Here is a 24,135-nt window from a genome sequence, read left to right on the forward strand (position 1 = left end):
AAAAATCTAAAGAGCATTTGATAAAAAAAAGCTAAATAAAGCCATCAATAAATAGTTAAATAGACCACTTCCGCGTGTTCTATGGCCCCCATTTAAAATGAAAGCCCCGAAAGGATTCCGTTCTGATCGCAAGATAATTTATATATGAAAAAACATATAAAAAGCTATATATTGTGGGTGTAGGAATCCGGGAAGAGTTGTTAATGGTTCGCCCTTTGTTTGGGCCGATTTTGAGATTTATATCTTGCGTGCTTCCTTTTTACAAAAGGGGCAATATTTTTCGGTCCGTCCGTTCCTTTGTACGGTTTCAATGTTTTCATAATATGATTAGGTTATTCAGGATACGACTACTGTCTATTGGTATTAGATTTTAACCTAAACCGAAGCCCTGAGGACCTATTTTTTCTAAGCTGGTATCATTATTTTTAAGTTGGACATATTTTCTGGCTGTCATTTTGGTATCTAGGATTAAAAATAGACTTAGGTATTTTATTTCTTCCTACACACTGCTATCCATTGATTTTGAAAGTGCCCCCCTATAGGCTGCTATCATTTTTCTAAAAAGCGGCGAACACCAAAAAGGAGTTATCGCGAAACACGTGAGAATTTTCAAAAACTAATGTTTCTGATAGAAAATAAGTAAATGTTTTCCTACGTAGCGAATTTTTTAAAACCATCATTTTTTTTCAATTCCCATGTTTTTGGTGATAACTCATAAACTACTTTCGAGCGTTAGCTGCGTTTTAGTAATGGACGGCAGGACAGGCAGGAGTGGTGATAGTCTACTGCAGGGGTAGGCAAGTAACTTTAAGTGCTGCTCGCATACTTTTGATTTTTTTTATTTTTTTTTTAAATTGTAAAAGTAATTTTTGTCTTTTAAAAGAGCTAATAAAGCTCATAAAAGTATCAATCAAAAAAATCATCAATATAAAATCTAATGTAAGTATCAAAAGATTTTTTTGTCAACGCTACACGTGTCGAAAAGTGAACAGCAAAATAAGACAGCGTCGTTTCTGGCATCAGTACGCAAATGAAGCTATGCTCTTGTTGTCCGGTAATTGATTGGGAATGCTTCTATAATTAGGAGAATGACTTGTGGACGGTACTTTCTGATAGGGTTGTCGCTACTTAGATTTAATTAAAATTAATTTCCCAATAGGTTCTTTTCTTTTATAGTCCTAGTAGTTAGTATGGCATAATATTGTAGGTATATCAAATCCTCGAAAAGAGCAACCGCCGAGTTTCTTGCTGATTCTTCTCGGTAGGAAAGGCACTCCTAAAGAGTCAGTCAGCAACAAAGCTGGGTTTGCATTCGCCCATAGTCGCTTGTACTGGTGGGTGCAAGCCTAACTTTGCCACTGACCCTACCTACTTGTAGAAATTTGATTGATAAAAATATTTTGAATTTTGAGCCGTATTCCTCATAGCTGAAGGTCGTGACTCCTTTCCATTAATCACATAATGGCAGGAGTTCGAGCAGCGTAGACGGTATCAAACGATACGTAGGGAGCCGCTGGATTCAGGTGGCGCAAGCCCGATGGCGTGTGGAAGTCTCTACGAGAGACAATGTGCAGCAACTTACAGCTGATGTCCACAGCTGGACATGACATCCATTGTCATGTCCAGCTGTGGACATCTGTCAGTTGACGATGATAATGATGATTAGAGATTGTGTAACTACAACAGATAGCCAAGATAGGTACGTACGTCAAAAGATTGTGCGTAGCGCACTTAGTCAAAATCGTTTTAATTATTTTTATATGTAATTAATACACACTATTATTATTAATTATTATTATTTTATTATTAATTAATGTTATTATTAACACAATAATTTTTATTGTGTCCAATTAATTGACCCCTATAAAAATTGGCGAACAGCGTCACTTTACGACGAAGCACAAGATAAAAAAATACGAAATGATATTATACGATAATTACTATTAGCCCACTATTAGCCATGATTTGTAAAGTGTATTGGAACGGCACCGATACGATAAATCGCATTACGTAATCGTTTACGATAAATTTTTAAAAATACTGAGACAACTCTTTAATTTTTTTGAGGTGAAAAGTAGTCAACGTCCGTTAAAATCGATTAAACGGAGTGATCTATCAACACACAGCCTGAACCACTAGGAATAGAAAATTATTATTTAGACAATAAGTTCCTTCTAAGACGTGGGCACACAATAAGAAAGGATTTTTTGGAAAATCCACCCCTAAGTGGTTTAAATTGGAGGTGAAAGTTTGTATGAATGCTTTCAATGTCATTTACAATCACATATTATATCCATGAAAATTGATTTTTTGGCTCTCGGTTAAAAATTTAAAAATACGTGTTTCGGAAACTTCGAGAATTCCATGTCTTCACAGCTTTTAAAAATTCCACATGAGCGAAGCCGCGTCGGGTCCGCTAGTATAGTTAATCGCAGAAGCTCATTGTCGTTTGTCGTGCTGTATAAAAGCCACTTCTCGTGACAGAACAAGGAGTGTATTTTAAAAGCATTAGCAAATTTATCGCTACCATTCTCCAAATGAGTATTCAAATTTAGTTCCAAGAAGGTTGTCATAATTTATGGAGCGGGCACAATGCGCTGCGTTCGATGACAAATTATCTAATTCGCCACGCTTTTAATTAAGGCTGTTATACGAAAAAACCGGCCAAGTGCGAGTCGGAGTAGCACACGAAGGCTTCCGTACCTCGTAGATACAAGATATCCGATATATTAGGGTTCCGTACCTCAAAGGAAAAACGGAACCTTTATAGGATCACTTTGTTGTCTGTCTGTTTGTCTGTCTGTCGAAATTAGTTTTTGATTCACAAAAAATACCCGAGTACGGCACCGTCGGTGCACGAGTCTGACTCGCACTTGGCCGGCTTTTTTAAAGATTGCATGGCAGCCATTTTGAAATTTTTAGTATTTTGGTTTTATAGTGACAATAGAAATACAGTCAGTGGAAATTTCAACTTGTCTAGTCTCTACCTATAAACGGTTCATGAGAAACAGTCTGCTGACAGACAAACGGACAGTGGAGGCTTAATAATAATGATTCCAGTACGGAACCCTAAAATTAATAAATAATGGTGATGGTAATCGATTCTTATGTCGGGGATTATTCCGATTATTATGAACTCAAAAACTATTTGACGTGCTTAATTTATCGAATAAAATTTAATTTTCCATGTAATCCGTGAGAAAAATATTGTGTTTATAAAAGGCAAGGGGATTTGTACTCTGTAGGCGTATAAAGTTTACTTTTAGTCACATTCGGAATATGATTTGTAAAAAAATAATTGATTCTTTGCATTTTTGTAAACTAAACGGTGGGACTTCGTCTGTGTTGGTGTTAGCTGGCGGGCGTGCTCTGCCTTTTTTGAGTGTTTTTTTTTTTGTTAAAACTGACTGGAAAGCGCTCTAAGGGGGTGCCGTGCGTATGTCGGCGAGCGCCGGCACAGACGGGGTCCATACTTGTATAGTTTAACTAACTTGTTACAAATAACTACAAACTTGACATTGGCTAATCTTTGTAAAGCCAGTCGAGAGAGAAAAAAACTAAGCGGTCAAAAGTCTTTGTAATTTTACTATGTAATATAATTAAGTACCTAGGTATATCATACGTAGGTTTTTTATTACAAATATAAACTACTACAAAATGCTTCCGCTTCCGTAAGTATTGTCAGGTGAAATTATCAATGATTCGAAATACCTTTTCTACCGAGAAAAACCAGCTAGAAATTCGGCGGTTGATTTGCTTGCCTTTCCATTTTTCTAAGGTATATTTCAATAATAAATAATTATATATACTTAATATAATTATAATATATTATAATTCAATAAATAAATTAGTTGTTTTATTTTATTATTGCATTAATTTGGGTAGCAGATAAGTAAGTAATTATTTGAAATTAAACAAGATAAAACAATGCTTTCGCCAGACCGAATTAATTTAATTAGGTATTGTATTATAATAATAATTATGTGTTTATTGCTACAATATTCATCAGTTCGTCGTAATCTTAAAATCAGAACATTAGAATAGCGAAACAAAGTAGGCTATCAAGCTAATTATTGTATCCTCATTTACATATTAATCTCTTTTAGATCGAATGCCAATAATTTATTGATTAAATAATTATGCATTTGACAGTTCGCAACAATCAATATCTTAACGGCATCTGTATACGAGTATAAGAGGTGTATTCGTTGTGCGCTCTCTACAAACGTATTTTGGCTTTCATTTGACTAACCAATCAAACTCAATGAAAGAAGTTTGAATATTTTAGTATGGAGCCTGCCTTGGTACTGTCCACCATTTCCTTTTTTTTTTAATAGCGGCTGTGCATACAACCGTGTTAATCAATACAGGTATGTAAGTATTGAGGAAGGCGGAGGACCGTGTTTGGTGGCGCGCTCTTGGAAAGGCGTGTGTGTGGACGCTTACAGGCTGATGGAATGGAATGGAATGGAAGTATTGTATAAGACGAAATCATCCAAATGTCACGTTTCCGAGGAATAAGCTATCAAAGTTGTACTGGTGGCGTCATCAGTACAACAATCTAGCCAGCTAGCCTTGGAAAAAAAGGAAAAGGGCAGACTACGTAGGTCAAAATCTCCAAAGCCATTTGTAGATAGGTAGCTACGTTCTAGGATCTATGTCTGTGGTTTTCAGTCAAATCCAAAGTTACAAAGTCTCAAGAATTTAAGTTTAAAACTAAGTACGAGTTTATTTTTATGAAAATCTGGCAAACCAAATATTGGTTTTTAGAACGTCAAAATGATACCTAGTTTTAAGGCTTATTCACACTAATTGCGTACACGTGTCACGTGCGTAGTGACGTGCGTAAACCCCAAACACACCGGGTTACGCATACGTCCACGCTTTACGCAATCGGTGTGCCATGTTTCATACAGTTCCAAACATTACAACGCAATGGTACCTACGCGCTACACCTACGCTTACGTAGCCTGTGTGAACGAGTGTTTAATAACCAAATTACGTTTGTACGGAGCGAGAGACGGAGAGACTTCGCTGGGAAGCAATTAGTTTAGTTCCATTTTATAAAATGTAAAATTGATTTTTATCATAATTAATTCAGCATTTTATTAATTTTATTTTTAGTGTCAACTTAATTTAAAAAACATTTCCGTCAGAATAAACATTCTTACGACTTTTTAGTGAGTTTTAAAATCATTTTGTTACAAAGTTTTGCTGGCGAAAATATCGCATAGTTTCATAATAATATTCTCTTACTGATTAGTTTTATTATCAATAAACTGTAAATTACCGTGATACCAAATAATTTTGTCATATTGTTTTTTAAATGAAATGAATTTATTTTTTTAGTTAATAAAAGTAGAAATTATTTAAGTTTGTGTGTGTGTGTGTGTATATGTCTGTGCGTGTGTGCGTGTGTGTATAAGGCTGTGTGTGTGTGTGTGTGTGTGTGTTTGTTACTCTTTCACGCAAAAACTACTAGACGGATTTGGCTGTAATTTGGAATGATGATAGATAATATCCTGGATTAGCACACAGGCTACTTTTTATCCTGGAAAATTAAAGATCCCCACGAGATTTTCAAAAACCTAAATCCACGCAGATGAAGTCGCGGGCATCATCTAGTATATACCTACAATAAAAGCACAAACGAGAATGATCTACGTATAAACAAATTTAAAATGCCTGCAAACGGTTTATTAGACTGATTTGGTATTCAAGTCCAGGACGTATGCGTTGACCAATTAGAAATGCCCATTAAAGCATGAGGTTCTTTTGTACGATTTTTTTCGCGAAATGCATTCTTTCACGAAACCAGGCGGGCGATTAAATCCGTCAATTTGCACAAACAAGCCTGACTTTTGAAAGCTCGCCAGGTTTTTTTTAACTGGCTCATTGCAGGTGCAGGCTTTATTCAAATTCTGTTTGTTTGGTACCAGTTACTGGTTGTAAATTTATAAGGGTCATCAGACATTATTTCAACATAATTATTGTATTTACCTGCATTTTCACACTAATACTATAAAGACGATAGTTTGTTTGTATGTATGTGTATGTTTGTTACTCCTTCACGCCAAAACTACCCTACAGATTTGGCTGTGAAATGGAGATAGATAATATCCTGGATTAGCACAAAGGCTACTTTTTATCACGGAAAATCAAAGAGATCCCACGGGATTTCAAAGCCTAAATCCACGCGGACGAAATCGCGGGCACCAGCTAGTACCTATAGAATAAATAAGTTATTCATTCAATCATTGGTTTCCAAATTTTCTTTCTTTCTCTAGAAGTAGAAAGAGTCTATTGAATAATTCAGCCAATTCCAGTAACTGGAATGCTAGTCTACTTTTCAATATAGAGCTAAACTTACCATGACAATCATTGCATTACCATCTGCATTCCGAGCAAATGGTGAGGTTTTGATTTATATCATTTTATATCATAAGTGGCACATGCTGTCCTAAGTAGGTAAGTATGTGAAATCAATTCATTTTATGCCAATCGTTAGGCTTTACAATATTTCTGTGAGTCTAGTCAAATTCCAGTAACTGGAATGGTAGTCTACTTTCCAATATAGAGCCGATCTTACCGTGGCAATCATTACATTACAATCTCTCTGTGAGTTAACAAGAGTCTAGTGAACAATTCAATCAATTCCAGTAACTGGAATACCAATTTACTTTCCAATATAGAGCCAAACTGCCAATCATAACATTACAATCTTACTTTGAAGTCCTATAACGCCAAGTTCTTCTATTCATAGATATTAGATTCTCCGAATTGCGTGTGGTAGGTAGTTCACCTCATTTGTGGAATAGTCAAAGAGAGAGCAAACGTTTATTGTAATTCACTTGTGCACAAAATGTACTCTGAATAGCGTATTTAGGATTTAGGCTCGGCGTAAACGACGGACTTTCCTCATCAATAAATTCCTAAATCAAAACTGTTTCAACTCAAAAAACTTGCTTTTTGATATACCTTACCTCAGTTTCTGATAACTGACTCGATTATCAGTACGGGAAAACTGTTGTAACTAGATGCATTCTATACCTAATAATAATTATTTCAAAGGACTATAGTTCCTTCTGAATCTTTTTTAACCCCCGACCCAAAAAGAGGGGTGTTATAAGTTTGACGTGTGTATCTGTGTATCTGTCTGTGGTATCGTAGCTCTTAAACTAATGAACCGATTTTAATTTAGTTTTTTTTGTTTGAAAGGTGGCTTGATCGAGAGTGTTCTTAGCTATAATCCAAGAAAATCGGTTCAGCCGTTTGAAAGCTATCAGCTCTTTTCTAGTTACTGTAACCTTCACTTGTCGAGGGTGTTATAAATTTTTAATTTACACTTGTTTAATAATATTGACTATGAAAAAATCAAATAAAAACATTTATTTTATTTGATAACAGTTTAATTATTTAATTTCTGAAAAAAAGTGTTTTTTTTTTTAATTTACAGACTAGCGCTTGGCTGTAATCAGACCTGCTAGCAAGTGATGCAGCCTAAGAGGCTTTTGGAGTTGAAACAGTTTTGATAGATAGTTTGATAGGACGTCTATCAGTTCATGACGATGACGAAAGCCGGGTGGATAAGTTAGTAGTTTAGATATAAGTAAGTAGAATGGAGGACGTCCACGTACGGCCTTAACAGCGTACTTAAGACCTAAACAGCACTTCTGTTCATTGTCTACAACCGTTACTAATATTCGTACAGTTCTGCGAACAACTAAAAATATATTACACTTAAATCTCGGCTTCCTTTCCAAAAGAATTGCGCGAATGTGAGCTCTAATTCCTTGTGATAAAAGCTAGTGTTTGTCCAATTAACAGGACTGCAAGCTAATTTGTGGTAGCAGGAAGCACGGATGGCGTGATGGGGATCCCGGGAGCGTATAATCTTCACTTGTGATGTTTATCTAGAGATTTATTGTGGCCTGTCATCGGCCAAGAGATGGCAGCACGCGTCACTGACTCTCATATAATTATCGTTCTGAAGACACATTTTTTTATTCCATTACAAGTTAGCCCTTGACTGCAATCTCACCTGGTGGTACGTGATGAGCCACGCCGTAGCCCGTAGCCACCCATCGAACAAAAGTGTTAATTTTCAGGCAATTTTCAGACTACAAACACTCTCTTTGCTATTTGATTTTGACGAAAGTTACCTAGGTATCTACAGGGGTGTCTTGTATCCCGGGGATGGACATAGGATACTTTTTATGGCGGGAAATTAAAAAGTCCTTAGGTCTAAGGTCCTTAACAGGGCTCTCTCCGTCACTCACTTCATACAATCGTAGTTCCTATTTCATTTGAATATTAAGCAACCAAAGTCCATGAAATTTTGCATACATATTCTATCATTGAGTCTTTTCTTTGAACTAGGTATGGTTTATTGTTCTTTTTGTTATATTTTATGCTCTTACTTTCCTAATGTCTTCAAAATATGTCTTATAAACTCATGAGAACACGTTCTTAAAATGTTGATGCCACCGAATGACCGAAATGATATAACTAGCCACCGAAATGATAGAAACTGAAAAAGCGGAATCCCATAGTTCCCATAAGATAGTTTTATCTATATATAAATAGGAACCAGCGCCATCTATTTAAATTATTGTGAATTAATGTTAAAAATACTGATGCCGATCAAAAATGAAATAATTTCGTTTATTTATATCTTTGAAGTAATTACATTCACTAAGTAATTCAGAAGTTATAGGGACTGACGGACGGACGGACAAGACTACTCACCTCAATAACGTATCAAAGTTGCGTGGAAACTCGAAAGCGACGCAATTCACGACCAATTAACCAATAACGCGAAATTAGCCGTTCCACTCATTAGCTGTATTACATTGCACTAAAATAAATTACCTATATAAAACCAACATGAGTACAGACAGTGCAAACTTGGAGATAATACCTACCTACCTGTACCTACTAGAGATTGACCATTTCACAGGTAGCACTGTGAAAAATCATGTGAAAGCTTTTTCACATAGCAACATCGCTGAGGCATCGTCAAGGACTGCACCCATAGGTGGGTACGTATGTACAAGAGATTTGCGTCCTCGTTTCTAATTCGAACCAATAGGATAATATGGAACGTCCTTCCAGCATCAGTTTCCCCCCCAATTTTAATATGGGTACCTTCAAGTCAAGAGTGAATAGGCATCTTCAAGACAAGCGCGCTCCATCTTAGGCTGCATCAGCACTTGCCCGTAGGTCTTATTGCAGCCAAGCGCTAGTATTTAAATTAAAAAACCCCTGCTACCTTAATACTGAAATCACAAAACAAAATCTTACAAAGTTTGAAAATTACCTATGATTACATTTGATTCCGCTTTTTTCGCGCGGACAATAAACTTGTATTTAAGGAATTATTTTACGGAAAATTAACTTTCCGTGAAAAACGACTTAAAAAATATCAGCGTTATTGATCTTAAGCATAAGAATTCCTAGTTAATTAACTATCAAACGATTGTGTGCGAAAAAGTGCGAAAATTTAAAAATGAGAGAGAGAGAGAGAGAGTGAGAGTCGGACTCGGAATGAAAAATCGCCTGTGAAATCACTCAAAAAAAATAATGACACTGCCAAGTGAAAATTATTTAAAATCACCAATCATTATTATATGCCCATCCCTAGTGGGTGCAGACAGTGCAAACTTGTAGATAAATACGTCCATATTTGTCTATCAGAGTAACTGTAAAGTCTTATCGAATACCGGACTCGTTAACGCTTGCAATTCGAAACCCCTATTACGATTGTCGCAAGAGTTCAACTTTGAACCTTAAAAGTGGTTGTATAGGGTTAAAAATCGCTTGTTCGGTGAGTTTAAGGTCTTTTTTCGCCTTGTACTCGCTCGATTGCCTCTCCTAATTGGCTCGCCATCTGTTTTAATTCATTTCGCGATAGTTTTACAAGTATTTTATTGACGCGTGGCTCCGCCTGCGTTGGGAGCAATTAAGAGCAGTGCACACCCGCAGAGGGCAGTGGAAGCGACGTACAGCGTCCTTCTTGATAAAACTCAAACTGGTTTAGGTATATTATCAAAAGTATGCTCCTTAAAAAAGCATAGGTAATATTTTATACAATCGAAGATTTTGTAAATATTGTAAATAATACAAAAACTGGTCAAGTGCGAGTCCGACTCGTTTTTTTTAATGTATATTATAGTAGGCAGCCATTTTAATTTTTTAGGGTTCCGTACCTCAAAAGGAAAAACGGAACCCTGAAGGAATCACTTTGTTGTCTGTCCGTCTGTCGCGTCTGTCAAGAAACCCTAAGTATAGGGTAGGTAGGTACTTCCCGTTGACCTAGAATCATGAAGTTTGACAGGTAGGTAGGTCTTATAGCACAAGTAAAAGAAAAAATCAGAAAACCGTGAATTTGTGGTTTTTTATATAAAAAAAAATATAATTAAAATGTAATTCAATTTTCAAAGTAAAACAAGTTCTAAGTATATCAAGTGGGGTATCATATTATGCATGTATGTCCAATGTGTACTGGAGTCTTTGTAAATTGAATACAAATAAATGAATAATTAATTGAAGGATAAAGGAAAATGCGTTTTGCGTGACTTCGCAACCTATAAAACCATAAAATCACTGTTATGATAATTACTGTTCAATCAGGTATAACATATTTTAATACTGCGATTAATAATAATTGTTTATTCTTTGTCCTTAATTTGAAGTAGGTATTACTTTTTTATATTATTATCTACATCACAAGTATATTATTTATTGCATGCAGGCATAATAATATTCCATTGGCATAATGGCCATGTCTGTCGCAGAACCGACGGCCGATGGGGCAGACGTGTTCTGGAGTGGAGGCCGCGTACCGGTAAGCGCAGTGTGGGACGACCTCCAGCCCGCTGGACCGATGACCTGAAGAAGGTGGCGGGGAGCGGGTGGATGAGGAAGGCGGAGGACCGTGTTTGGTGGCGCACTCTTGGAAAGGCCTATGTCCAGCTGTGGACGCTTACAGGCTGAGGGATGGATGGAAAGATGATAATAATATTGCATACACGTGCAATGCAATATATTCTACTCGTTGATGCCTGTGACTTCGTCCGCGTGGATTTAGATTATTAAAAACCCCGAGGGAAGACTTTCCAGGGTGAAAAGTAGTCTATGTATAATTTTCATCTAGGCTAAGTATCTCCATTCCAAATTACATACCTACAGACAAATCGTTGCAGTCATTATGGCGTGAAGGAGTAACTTATGACAATACTAGCTTATGCCCGTGACTTCGTCCGCGTGGACAAATTTCAAACCCCTATTTTACCGCCTTAAGGGTTGAATTTTTAAAAAAACTTTTCTTAGAGGGTGTCTACATCATAACAGCCATCTGCATGCCTAGCCCGATCCGCCCAGTAGTTTAACCTTGCGTTGATATCAGTCAGTCAGTCTTATAGAGAGCTTTCCATTTATATATTTAGACTAGATGATGCCCGCGACTTCATTCGCGTCAATTTAGGTTTTTTAAAAATCCCGTGGGAACTCTTTGCTTTTCCGGGATAAGAAGTTGCCTATATCAATTTCCCGGATGCAAGCTACCTCTGTACCAAACATATAAATCGGTTAACGGATGGGTCTTTAAGAATCCCGTGGGAACTCTTTGATTTTCCGGGATAAAAAGAAGCCTATCTCCATCCCCGGGATGTAAGCTAACTCTGTACTTAGTACTTACCCATCAAAATCGGTTGAACTGTTGAGCCAGACTCTAGCAGACAGACAGACACACTTTCGCAGACAGATACACTATCGCATTTTTAATGTATATAGGATGAAATATGATTTCTAAAGTTATTAAGTATGTAGGTTAAACAATAATTGAACCAATAACAATCTTGGAAAGTCATTAGCATGGTAGGCAATATTATGATAAGCCGCCATTGCAATGAGTGAAAAAAATAATTATTCCAGCTCGGATGCCACTCAAGCGATGCGATTTCGTATTAGTAATTTAGCATCCGTAATAGACTATTATGCGGGCTCGTAAACAAACAGCAAAACGCCAAGCAATCGCCGTATTAACGTGTGTTTAACTCCTTTATTATAGGCTAAGAGCTGATGCCGAGGCTGTTATAGAGCGTACTTCGACTTTGCTCATACTTAAGTTTCAGTTACAAGTGTAAATTAAAAATTTATAACACCCCCGACAAGTGAAGGTTACAGTAACTAGAAAAGAGCTGATAACTTTCAAACGGCTGAACCGATTTTCTTCGATTATAGCTAAGATCTCGATCTCGATCAAGCCACCTTTCAAACAAAAAAAAACTAAATTAAAATCGGTCCATTCGTTTAAGAGCTACGATGCCACAAACAGACACAGATACACAGATACACAGGTATACAGATATACAGATACACAGATACACACTTCAAACTTATAACAGCATGACAAGGCTGTAATAACGTCTGTGTTGGTGACTGATCAACCATACAAGGAACCAGAATCTTAATTTGCTATAATCCGCTAAACCAGACAAATCTGTATGGTGCAACATGCAGCATGCGATATGCACCGCCCGCCCTTCCATTGCTAAACATGTAGGAAAAGCCAGCCACCAAACAAGCAATACGACTTGAATTAATTATTGACATTTTAATACGGGAGGCAGGGGACAAGATGGCATACTTGTAACTTGTGGTGTTTTGAATTAAAAATCCATACTAATATTATAAATGCAAAAGCGTGTCTGTCTGTTTGTGTCTGCTAGCTTTTTCAATTATTGTTGTTCCACGAAATATTCTACCAGCTCCTGAACTATAAGCGCTATTGTATCGATAAGGAGGCAAGGTTTATTTTTCATCGCTTTATGTAATTCACTGAACCTGCGTCTACGACCTTTTGCTCGCACATTGTATATTGAACTGTGTATAATGTCAGCTGTTACTGTTATATTATTGTGTGAATGCGGTAATAAGCAAGATTAACTGCAGGGCTCTCTCCGTCACTTACTCCATACAATCGTAGTCCCAATTTCTTTTGAATATTAAGCAACCAAAGTCCATGAAATTTTGCAGACATATTCTAGACTAGCTGATGCCCGCGACTTCGTTCGCGTGGATGTAGGTTTTTAAAATTCCCGTGGGAACTCTTTGATTTTCCGGGATAAAAAGTAGCCTATGTGCTAATCCAGGGTATAATCTATCTCCATTTTAAACAGCCCAATCCGTCCAGTAGTTTTCGCGTGAAGGAGTAACAAACATACACACACACACACACACACACACACACACACACACACACACATACAAACTTTCTCCTTTATAATATGAGTGTGATATCTGTGCCTGTGGTGTTTTAGATTTTTCTAAAAATATGTAGTTTTATAATTGCAGGGGCTCAAACATTTGTATGTGAATTTTTAAGACCGCGTAACTTTGAAACCGAATATTTTAACGGGAATCTGGAAAACCACAGGCATAGATTTTAGTTCCCGGAACGTTTCTACAAAATTCCATTGAGTATGATTGGTTAGTAATCCAATGTGAGACGAACTACGTTTGTATGGAGCGAGTGACGGAGAGACCCCTCTTAAAATGTTAACAGGCTCCACACTAAGCACGCAAGACTGGCATAGCTTATTGTATTTAGTTTGTATCTTGTCGCATTGACATTTTAATAGGGAAGGCAGGGGACGAGATGGTATATATACCCTGGAAATTCTGGCGTTGTGACACAAAAACCCATACTTATATTAAAAATGCAAAAGTGGATCTGTCTGTCTGTCTGCTAACTTTTCACAGCACAACAGTTTGATCGATTTTGATAAAATTTGGTACAGAGTCAGATTACATCCCTTTGGGAAGGGGACTTAGGCTACTTTTTATCCCGGAAAAAAACATGTTCCCTCAGGAAAACAGACGATTTAAAAAGCATAATCCGTTTAACCGATTTTGACATTTAGTTTAAAGTTTAAAAGTTGAAGGGTGTCTGGTCTGGCAGGTATTGCCACTATAGTCTATACTAAGTGTCTGGCAATGCATGGCGTGATTTCTTACTATTCCAAAGAAAATATTTAAAAAAAAATAGACTTAATACTTTGACGTAAGATTTTGTATAGCTTTAGTACCTACCTGTTATGTCTCACATCCACCATGATTCATAGTCGCTGATCGTTCCTCCTTGTGTTGGGGACAATACGCAGAGAAACATTCAGCTTTTATAAAATAACGGAGGCCTGGCACGCACTGGCTCTCTTTCTATTACATTGTTTTATATAATCTCTGAAAATTATTGTACTTAACAAAAAATCGTGATAGCATAAAATTACTAAGAGCGAACTGTACAACGGATATTTTATTCTATTACGGGCTGGTACTAATTTTATACGTAGAAAACATAATACCTAAATAACTAGCACTATTAACAAAGGGGCTAAGTGCAAGTCGGACTCGCAAACGAAAGGTTCCGTACCATCGTATAAGATGCCTACTACCTATACTTTGTACCTACTTTTTTTTGCATGGCGGCCATTTTGAAGTTCGCCATCTTGGTTTTTTAATATTTGTTGTTATAGCAGAAGTAGAAATACATATACTGTGAAAATTTCAACTCTCTCGGTTTCATGAGATACAGCCCGCTGACAGATAGACTAACAGACAGACGGACGGACAACGGAGGCTTAGTAATAGGGTCCAGTGCTTACTCTTTGGGTACCTACGGGACCCTAAGTAGGTAGCTAGCAGACAGACAGACACACTTTTGTATTTTTATATTATTTTTTAATTTTTTTAATTTGAATGGCGGCCATTTTGAACTTCGCTATCTTGGTTTTTTAATACTTTTTGTTCCTAGCAGAAATAAAAATTTCAACTCTCTACCGATAGACAAACAGAGGGACAGCGGAGGCTTAGTAATGGAGTTCCGGTCACTCATCGCGTACGGAACCCTAAAAAGTGTTAGCATAAAATTACTGCGAGCGAAAAATGTACGTCGTACATTTTATTTGTATTATGGTTACTGGAAGGTATATTTAGATAAGCACTAAGTACTAATTTTATTCGTAGATAAAATATAGTACCTAAATAATTAGCGTTAGTTAACAAAGGGTTAAGTAAAGGGTATTTCACTTATTAATGGTCTGTGATAGCGCAGACATGTTGGACATGTTTACGAGTGCTCAATAAAAGCGCAAAAAATTGTACTTAATTAGTTGAAAACTGAAAATAAATAAAGCTTGTTCGTGACGAGCGACCATTAGGTACGTTTGAGTTAGGGTTGCATCCTTTTTGTTCCCAAAACTGGTTTTTAGGGCACTGTTCTCGAAGAGTACCAACGGAACCCTATTACCTAAACGTCCATCTGTCTTTCAGCAGGCTGTATCTCAAGAACCGTAAAATACAGAGTTGAAATTTTCACAGAATTGATCTTAAATATGCTTTATTGTACACCATCATGAAAAGAAACATAAAAACAAGTGTAAATTAAAAATTTTCAACACCCCCGACAAATCATTTTCAAATAAATAATTATGTATATCTAGGCAACGTCCATCTTGACAGCTTGACATTTGTCAATTGACACTTGAATATTATGAACCTAAGGGTTATCTAACCTTCTTTTCTACAAGAAAACTAGAAAATAGCTGATAACTTTTAAACGGCTGAACCAATTTTTTTGGATTATAGCTAAGAACACTCTCAATCAAGCCACCTTTCAAACAAAAAAAAGTAAATTAAAATCGGTTCATTCGTTTAGGCGCTACGATGCCACAGACAGATACACAGATACAAAGATACACAGATACACACGTCAAACTTATAACACCCCTCTTTTTGGGTTGGGGGTTAATAAAACATTACACGGCAAAAATAGTAAGTAGGTAGTGCAATTTGGCGGCCTTATCGCTCTGAAGCGATCTCTGCCAGGCAACAGAATGTGTTTCTTTTGCCGCTATTACAACAAATAATAAAAATTACAAAATGCTCCGCCATTAAAATTTAAAAAACAAGTGATATTTCTTGTACGATGGTACGGAATCCATCGTGTGCGGGTCCAACTCACACTTAACTGTTTTTCTGATGAATTTCCAAAAATACACGAACTTAAGCCTTCGTAAGAAAGGGTGGCAACCCTAAGCATAATATGCATGCAAACGCAGTTTTTACTTGTTTTTAAGTTATTTTCATTCCCGATAAATTATGCGAATAATCATGCTTTTCAAAACAAGGGGTTAGTTTTTGGTACAATAATTAGGGTAGCCTAAAAATAACACCTGATAATATTATTATCCTCCTTACTAATATTATAAATGCGAAAGTGTGTCTATTTGTCTGCTACCTTTGCACGGCCGAACAGTTTAACCGATTGATGCAATTTGGTACAGATAAAGCTTACATCCAGGCGACGGACATAGGCTACTTTTTATCCCGGAAAACCAAAGAGTTCCCACGGGATTCTTAAAGGTCCATCCGTTTAACCGATTTATATTTAATTTGGTATAGCTTGCGTCCCTGAAATTGACATACGCGACTTTTTATCCCCCTTTCCCCTCCAATTAAGCGTAAAGCTTGTGCCAGGAGTGGGTACGACAATAGTGCAACGGGTGTGATTTGAACCGGTGCGCCGTCCTTTCGGAATTCAGTCCGCTCCTCAACCATTGAGCTATCGGGCCTCCAAAGTTATGTAATATAACCCACTTTTACCCTTCTAAATGCTACACGAATGGGCGTAAGACGGACATTTAACCTTTTCAGTACACAAACACCTTAAAAAGTTGCTAAAATATCGTCAAACAATGCCGCAATCTGTAGTCCAAACTCCAAACTCAAACAGTATGCAAAATGTTTCGACAAAATTGCACAATCATACAAAGTAAGGGTTCTTTAAGACGTGCCACAATCTTCGGAAATCTGGAAAACCACAGGCAATATTAGTTCTCGAAACGTTACTACAAAATTCCATTGAGTATGATTGGTTAGTATTCCAATGAGAGACGAACTACGTTTGTATGGAGCGAGTGATGGAGAGACCCCTTTTTTTTATTCTCTAGATAGCAATTTGAGTTCGGACATCAGAATCAGCGTGTCTGTAAATGCTTTATCAATGCCAGGAATCTCGGATCATTTCGGACGTAATATGCAAAACCATCCGCCATGTTTCCCAAGCCGCCATCTTACGTGGATATTGTTTTCGCGTTTCGACAGATCCGTTATTTATGTGGGGCTTATTTGGCCCTTTATTCGCCGGGTTTGACTGGCGACCGGTTTGGGAAGGGTTACTGCGGATTTGTGGGTCGCGTTCGTGTATTGTTTTGTACTTTGCTTGGGGATTTATTCAATGATATCTTGAGACGTTGATACGGATCGGGCTTCCGTTGTTTTTGACACGCGACAATTAATGAAACCACAAGGTAAAGTTGTAAACTGAAACCCGACTGTGATCGTTTTAGATTTTTTTTTTGGATAAGCACCCCCACTTTTTTGAAGTAACATCGGTTAGGTCAATTTTTTCTTATAAAATATATCCTATGTCATCTGGACCTTTACAACGAATCAATTGACACCTCATTCATCAAAATCGGCCCAGTAGTTTAGGCGCTAAGGTGGAACACACAGAAACTGGATACAAACATACATACATACATATAATATATGTACATACATAGACTGCTAAAATCATAACCCTTCCTTTTGGCTTTGCCGCAGTTGGGTAAAAACTAAAAATTGATTGTATCAAATTAGTCCCTGATCATGGGGCATTAACAACGCACATTTTTTGCATGAACAGCAATGATGAACAGTGTAAAGATAAGTTTTACTTTACCTAGGTACCGATAACCGCTATTTTCGTCTTTTGGTGTTTTTTTTGTTCTCATTTTTCGATTTTCCGTTAACGAAAATACCTAATATTGACGTCTAAGATAAAATCTTGAAACACACCAATATAGAAAAATAAAACATCTCGCCATATCCGCAATATATTATATCCCGTGGAATTAATTTATACAAGACCAATTATATATGTTGGTTGTCCGGTGGGAGGCTTCTACCACCTAGTTACCACCCTACGGGTAAAGCCGTGCCGCCAAGCGATGTAGCGTTCTAGTAGGTACCCCTTCCAGGTTAGCTCGCTTTCATCTTAGACTGCATCATCACTTACCACCAGGTGAGATGGCAGTCAAGGGCTAATTTGTGCTTGAATAAAAAAAAAATTATACTTACTGACCATAGACCAGATACCAGTGGCGCCCCAGAGCAAGTTTTTTTTTAATTCTAGTCAGGCTTATACCTAATAAGATTCCAAGAAGCAAGATCAAAATTAAAGATTTTCCAGAAGTGTTGATACACTCCTATTGCATACTTACCTATACATCAAATTAATTAAGCATTGATTTAATTAAGCGAGATAAAAATCACAATTCCTGTTTTGGAATGAAGTTTTCCAAATACGCAAATGCCTAGATGGAAGCAAATTGGCTTAGATTTCATGGAAAGGATCTTTTAAATCACTACTGTACCGGTCAGATAGGCAGAATACCTACTTAACAGGGCTCTCTCCGTCACTTACTCCATACAATCGTAGTTCCCATTTCATTTGAATATTAAGCAACCAAAGTCCATGAAATTTTGCAGACATATTCTAGAAACTAATATCTGTGTCTGTGGTTTTCCAGATTTCTGTTAAAATATTAGGTTTCAAATTTTCGTACAAATCTTTGAGCCCCTGTAATTTTAAAACTACATATTTTTAGAAAAATATAAAACACCACAGACAGATATTCGTTTCTAGAATATGTCTGCAAATTTTCATGGACTTTGGTTGCTTAATATTCAAATGAAATTAGAACTACGATTGTATGAAACGAGTGACGGAGAGAGCCCTGTTAATAGTATCATAGGTGGGTATAGTACGCGACAGTTTGAGGTGGCAATCGGGGTACGAGGTGGGGGACGCCCCGCACACCCGCGCGTCCGCAAAGAAGTTTAAATAAATAGCGGCTTTTATTACGACAGCTAGCCACCTAAGCAAACAGACAATCAAACGACAGTCTTGATCAATATGGGTAATCCATACTAATATTATAAATGCGAAAGTGTGTCTGTCTGTCTGCTACCTTTTCACTGCCACCCAACAGTTTAACTGATTCTGACAAAATTCGGTACAGAAATACCTTATATACCGGGGACGGACATAGGCTACTTTTATCCCGGAAAATCAAACAGTTCCCACCGGATTCCTAAAGACCCATCCGCTTAACCGATTTGTATGATATTCGGTACCGCGAGGTAGCTTGCGTCCCTGTAGGTACTTGACATTGGCAACTTTTTATTCCGGAAAATCAAACAGTTCCCACCGGATTCCTAAAGACCCATCCGCTTAACCGATTTGTATGATATTCGGTACCGCGAGGTAGCTTGCGTCCCTGTAGGTACTTGACATTGGCAACTTTTTATTCCGGAAAATCAAACAGTTCCCACCGGATTCCTAAAGACCCATCCGCTTAACCGATTTGTATGATATTCGGTACCGCGAGGTAGCTTGCGTCCCTGTAGGTACTTGACATTGGCACCTTTTTATTCCGGAAAATCAAACAGTTCCCACGGGATCTTTAAAAACCTAAATCCACGCGGACGAAGTCGCGGGCATCCTCTAGCTAGTAGAATATCATAAATGTTTTTATTCAAATAAACTTTTACAAGTAAGTGCTTACTTTTGAATCGTCAAATGCATCAACCACTGGTTCGGAATGCCTTTCCTTCCGAGAAAAACCAGCAAGAAACTCAGCGGTTGCTCTTTTTAATTTACTTATAAAAATAAACTAATTAAAATATTTAACCAACAAGCATAATCGGGTTAGCATTGTTTTCCTCAATATGATTAATAATGCTAATTCATTCACATAAAATAAATTCTTATTAGAAACTTCCTCCCATCCGTTTCCAATAAAAACAGGATATTATAATAACACTCATATTTTGCTAGTCATAGATACCGAGAACGCAATTATTAAGGTAGTTATAGAATAGGTAATTTATGCTATTGAATAATATAGTAAATATACCTACCGTATAGCTTATACCTGTGACTTCGTCCGCGTGGACTTCACTTTCAAACCCCCATTTTACCCCATTAGGGATTGAATTTCCAAAAAAAATTCAAAAGAAAAATAAAACCGACTTCAACAAGTGTAAATTAAAAATTTATAACACCCCCGAGAAGTAAAGCTTACAGTAACTAGAAAAGAGCTGATAACTTTTAAACGGCTGAACCGATTTTCTTAGATTATAGCTAAGAACACTCTCGATCAAGCCACCTTTCAAACAAAAAAAACTAAATTAAAATCGGTTCAATACTTTAGGAGCTACGATGCCACAGACAGATACACAGATACACACGTCAAACTTATAACACCCCTCTTTTCGGGTCGGGGGTTAAAAACGACAAACACTAAAAAGAAACTAGAAAATCCAAGTGTGAAGCTCGCCCGACGTCACACATACATTACACGTCTAGAAACAAAAAATTTTTTTTACTTTTTAGTTTTTGTGGTTTTTGAAGTCGGTTTTATTTTTCTTTTGAATTTTTTTATTTCACAATTTTTAGTGGTCCCACTGTACTATATATATTAATATGCTATGCCCAGTTAAAACCCTACTGTTTACTAAGCTATTACACTGATCGCGAGCAATTTTCTCTTATCCATTGAGGAGTTCTGTTCTCCATCTCCGAAGATATTCATCAGATCTTCACCAAAATTTATATGGGACCACCTGCAAAGTATATCCTTTCATACAAAAAAAAAATCCAAATCGGTCCAGGCGTCTTAGAGTAATCGGGTAACATACATAAAAAAAAAAAGATTCCGACGAATTGAGAACCTTCTCCTTTTTTCGAAGTCGGTCAAAAATCCTTTCTTAGCGGATGTCTACGTTATGATGTCTTTATGCCTTTCGGCCCGATCCGTCCAGTAGTTTGAGCTGTGCGTCTGTGGTATCGTAGCTCCTAAACTAATAAACCGATTTCAATTTAGTTTTGTTTGTTTGAAAGGTGGCTTGATCGAGAGTGTTCTTAGCTATAGTCCAAGAAAATCGGTTCAGCTGTTTGAAAGTTATCACCTCTTTTCTAGTTATTACTGTAACCTTCACTTATCGGGGGTGTTATAAATTTTTAATTTACACTTGTATTTAATAACACCTTTTCCTTTTATATACATATTTATAGGTTGATGTGTTATTTAATTATAAGGAAAACATATTTTATCGGTTTCTTGAACCTAGCAATTACCTATTAATTGGTAGCCAATTAAACAAATTGTGTAATATGATATTATAATAATTGCATTAAATATAACCTAAGAGCAATTTGTTTCTTCTTAATTATTATTGCTTCTTAATTTTGCAATATAATTAAATAACAATAAAATAATAATAATGACAAAATCATTCAACTTAATTAGAAAAGTAACCACAACGAAACGTAATTATCTGATAGTAAATGGTAACAGAAAATTACCTAAGTAAAATAAGTGTTTTAAACACCAACAGAATCAAAAGAATAGAATAGAATAGATTTTTATTCAAATAAACTTTTTACAAGTGCTTTTGAATCGTCAAAATAATCTACCACTGGTTCGGAAGCCGTTCCTACCGAGAAGTACCAGCAAGAAACTCGGCGGTTGCTCTTTTCAAGTGTTTAATTTACAATTTAAGATAATATGCCATACTGAACCTACCTACTCTACAAGCAATTGCAGCCCCGCGCATTGCTGGAGCGAGTCAAATCCATGCTTTTTTGTTATTTATATAATCTTCGATTGTATATTATGCTTTTTTCAGGAGCATACTTTTAATAGATTTTTTAAACTTGTGTATAGGCAAGTCTAAAATTGACTGTGGAATTTTATTATAAAATATTACACTCATTCCCATAACTAAACTTTCCATGACTTTCCCACTATCCTGAGGCGGAGCTTACGATTTGCATCAAATTTATTCAAATTGGGTACCATTTTACATTTTTTGATTGTCAAATTGTGGAATTTGTAAGATAATATACATTATTATCTTGGTAATAATGAGTTACGTGAACTTAAAACGAAAGCTAGGAGGTGATGGAAACAGATGTGCTCTAAAACTGCTGACATAGTTCACCAAAACAAAATGTTAAACTTTCCTAAGAGAAAGTTAAATAAAAGTCGATAAACACGAAGACGCAAACAATTTGAAGCAACAAAAAAATGATTGATGAATGTTTGGAACGTCGAGAGGCGTTTCATACTGAAATTATAGTTACTTCGGACAAAAACTGGCGCTACACAACTGACGATTGAAATGTTAAAATATGACACCAACTTTGGGACAGATAATGATCTGGAGATGATCTTCGGATGACATGATCATAGTGGCATGTGTTTACACAACCATAGGATAACGCGGATAAGTAATCAATATTAGGGTTATTAATTTGGTTACATCCTTCTAGTAGGTAATCTAGTATTATAAGAAGTGGTAAATCTTATAGAAAAGAGTCGTTTTAGTGAAATCTTATACCTAGTACTCAATTGGGCTAACAAATCTACTAGAAATGGTTGACAAGTATTGTTGACTTCACTTACTTCACTGTAGAAGTTTTTCATCACATCTTTTTCTCAAATGCAAATGAAGATTTTGACAACCTAGTGGTTTGATGTGCTTAGGCTAGATTTAACCTAAATGTTACCAAAAAAACTGTGGAGCTAATAGCCTCTCTTGAACTCCAGAAAATAAAATCCGGACCAGTTCATAACAAAAATTAAATTTATTGAACACCGTATGAATTTTTTTATAGAGAGTAGAGACTAACCTGTAATGTGTCCAACGGGAAAATGTGACTGGAATAGAGGTCCAAACGAAGGTACCACGGAAGGGGGACCAGGCCAGCCTAGACCGTGGTAAGCCGCCGCCGCTGCAGCCAGTGCACTAAACGGCGTTGGCCTGATTGGACCTAATCTCTCCTTATCATTGGGCGTCGACGTCCTATCATCCTCATCACTCTGCGCTCCATTTTGTAAATCTTCTACATCGACTATCGAATCTTCTTGATTAACAGAATCTTCGTATTCATCATCTGAAGAAGTAACCGTCGCTGATGCGTTCAGATTTAAAGGTGGTGTTTGGGATGACGGTCTAGGTGATATTGATTTTCCGCCGGGCAGCTCAGGTTGCGCTGCAGGGGATTGTCTTAATGGAGACTCGGGGATTGTTCTGTGGTGTCGGATCATCTCAGCGGTTTCATCGACTTGGTTCGCTTTAGTATCAGCGAGGATGGAGGCCACGCTGAAGCTTATCCTGGAGTTTTTGGGCGGCTCGGTAGCCTCGGCCGGGCTGCTGGGGTACCTCGAGACGCTCTGTATCGCCATGTTCACTTCCTTGTCCTCGAATGTTTGTTTCTTTAACATTGAACGCTGGTGAGTTCCATTTAGCACTTTGACACTTGTACTCGCGATCGGGGCTCGTGTACGCATGCGGGCGCGGTCGGAGGCAGACTGGCGGACGAGGAGCGGTGGAGACCCTGCGTGATGGGAGGCGTGGCGTGGCCCGCTCCGCCTCGACCATAGAGCCGTCCCGCTCCGCCAATCGACCGCTCCGAGCCGAATTGATCCGAGCGGGGAAAGGGGGACCGATTTAGCACGCTCTTATCTCGTTAGTCTCCTTTGTGATACTCGATTTTTTGTAGGAATCAAAACATAATTACCTTTTGTAGGGTTGGCGTTCTGATCGCGCACTTTATGCCCGCCACCAGAGGTATAAAGTATAAAAATATAATGAGCAGCCGTGAATGCCGCTTGTTAAATCCTTTTGAGAGATGCTCCGGGTGGTTCCCTTTATGAGATTAGTGCTCGTCGTTTGCCGAAATTCGGCGCGCTCGGCTGCGGATCCGTTTCAAATTAGCGCGCGTGATTTACTGTCTGTCGCGACGTTGTGACCCGAGCTTTATTTTGCTTGCAACTAATTGATAAACTTATGATTTGTTTTGTATTCAGGCCTGCCTGCTTCTATTCTACCTGTTTATGTCGCTGACTGTATTTTCAGTACATTCCTTGTTATTTATTTTCAAGATTGATTAAAATAGTAAATTGATTCATTGTTATAGATACTTTTTAGAGATCCGTACCCGAAGGGTCCCAACGGTAT

General features: G+C 37.3%; 1 protein-coding gene across 1 annotated transcript in view; it reads right to left on the bottom strand.

The window, feature by feature from the left end:
* LOC123877649 (muscle segmentation homeobox-like) overlaps window positions 1-23,469 on the bottom strand; it is a 37,440-nt gene extending 13,971 nt beyond the window's left edge. Inside the window, exon 1 of the mRNA XM_045924493.1 lies at window positions 22,805-23,469. Within this exon, the coding sequence (XP_045780449.1) occupies window positions 22,805-23,465 (661 nt within the window). The 5' untranslated portion in view covers window positions 23,466-23,469. The remainder of the gene's footprint in view (window positions 1-22,804) is intronic.
* Between the last annotated feature and the right edge of the window lie 666 nt (window positions 23,470-24,135).

Source organism: Maniola jurtina, chromosome 24, assembly GCF_905333055.1.
Source record: "Maniola jurtina chromosome 24, ilManJurt1.1, whole genome shotgun sequence".
NCBI lineage: Eukaryota > Metazoa > Arthropoda > Insecta > Lepidoptera > Nymphalidae > Maniola > Maniola jurtina.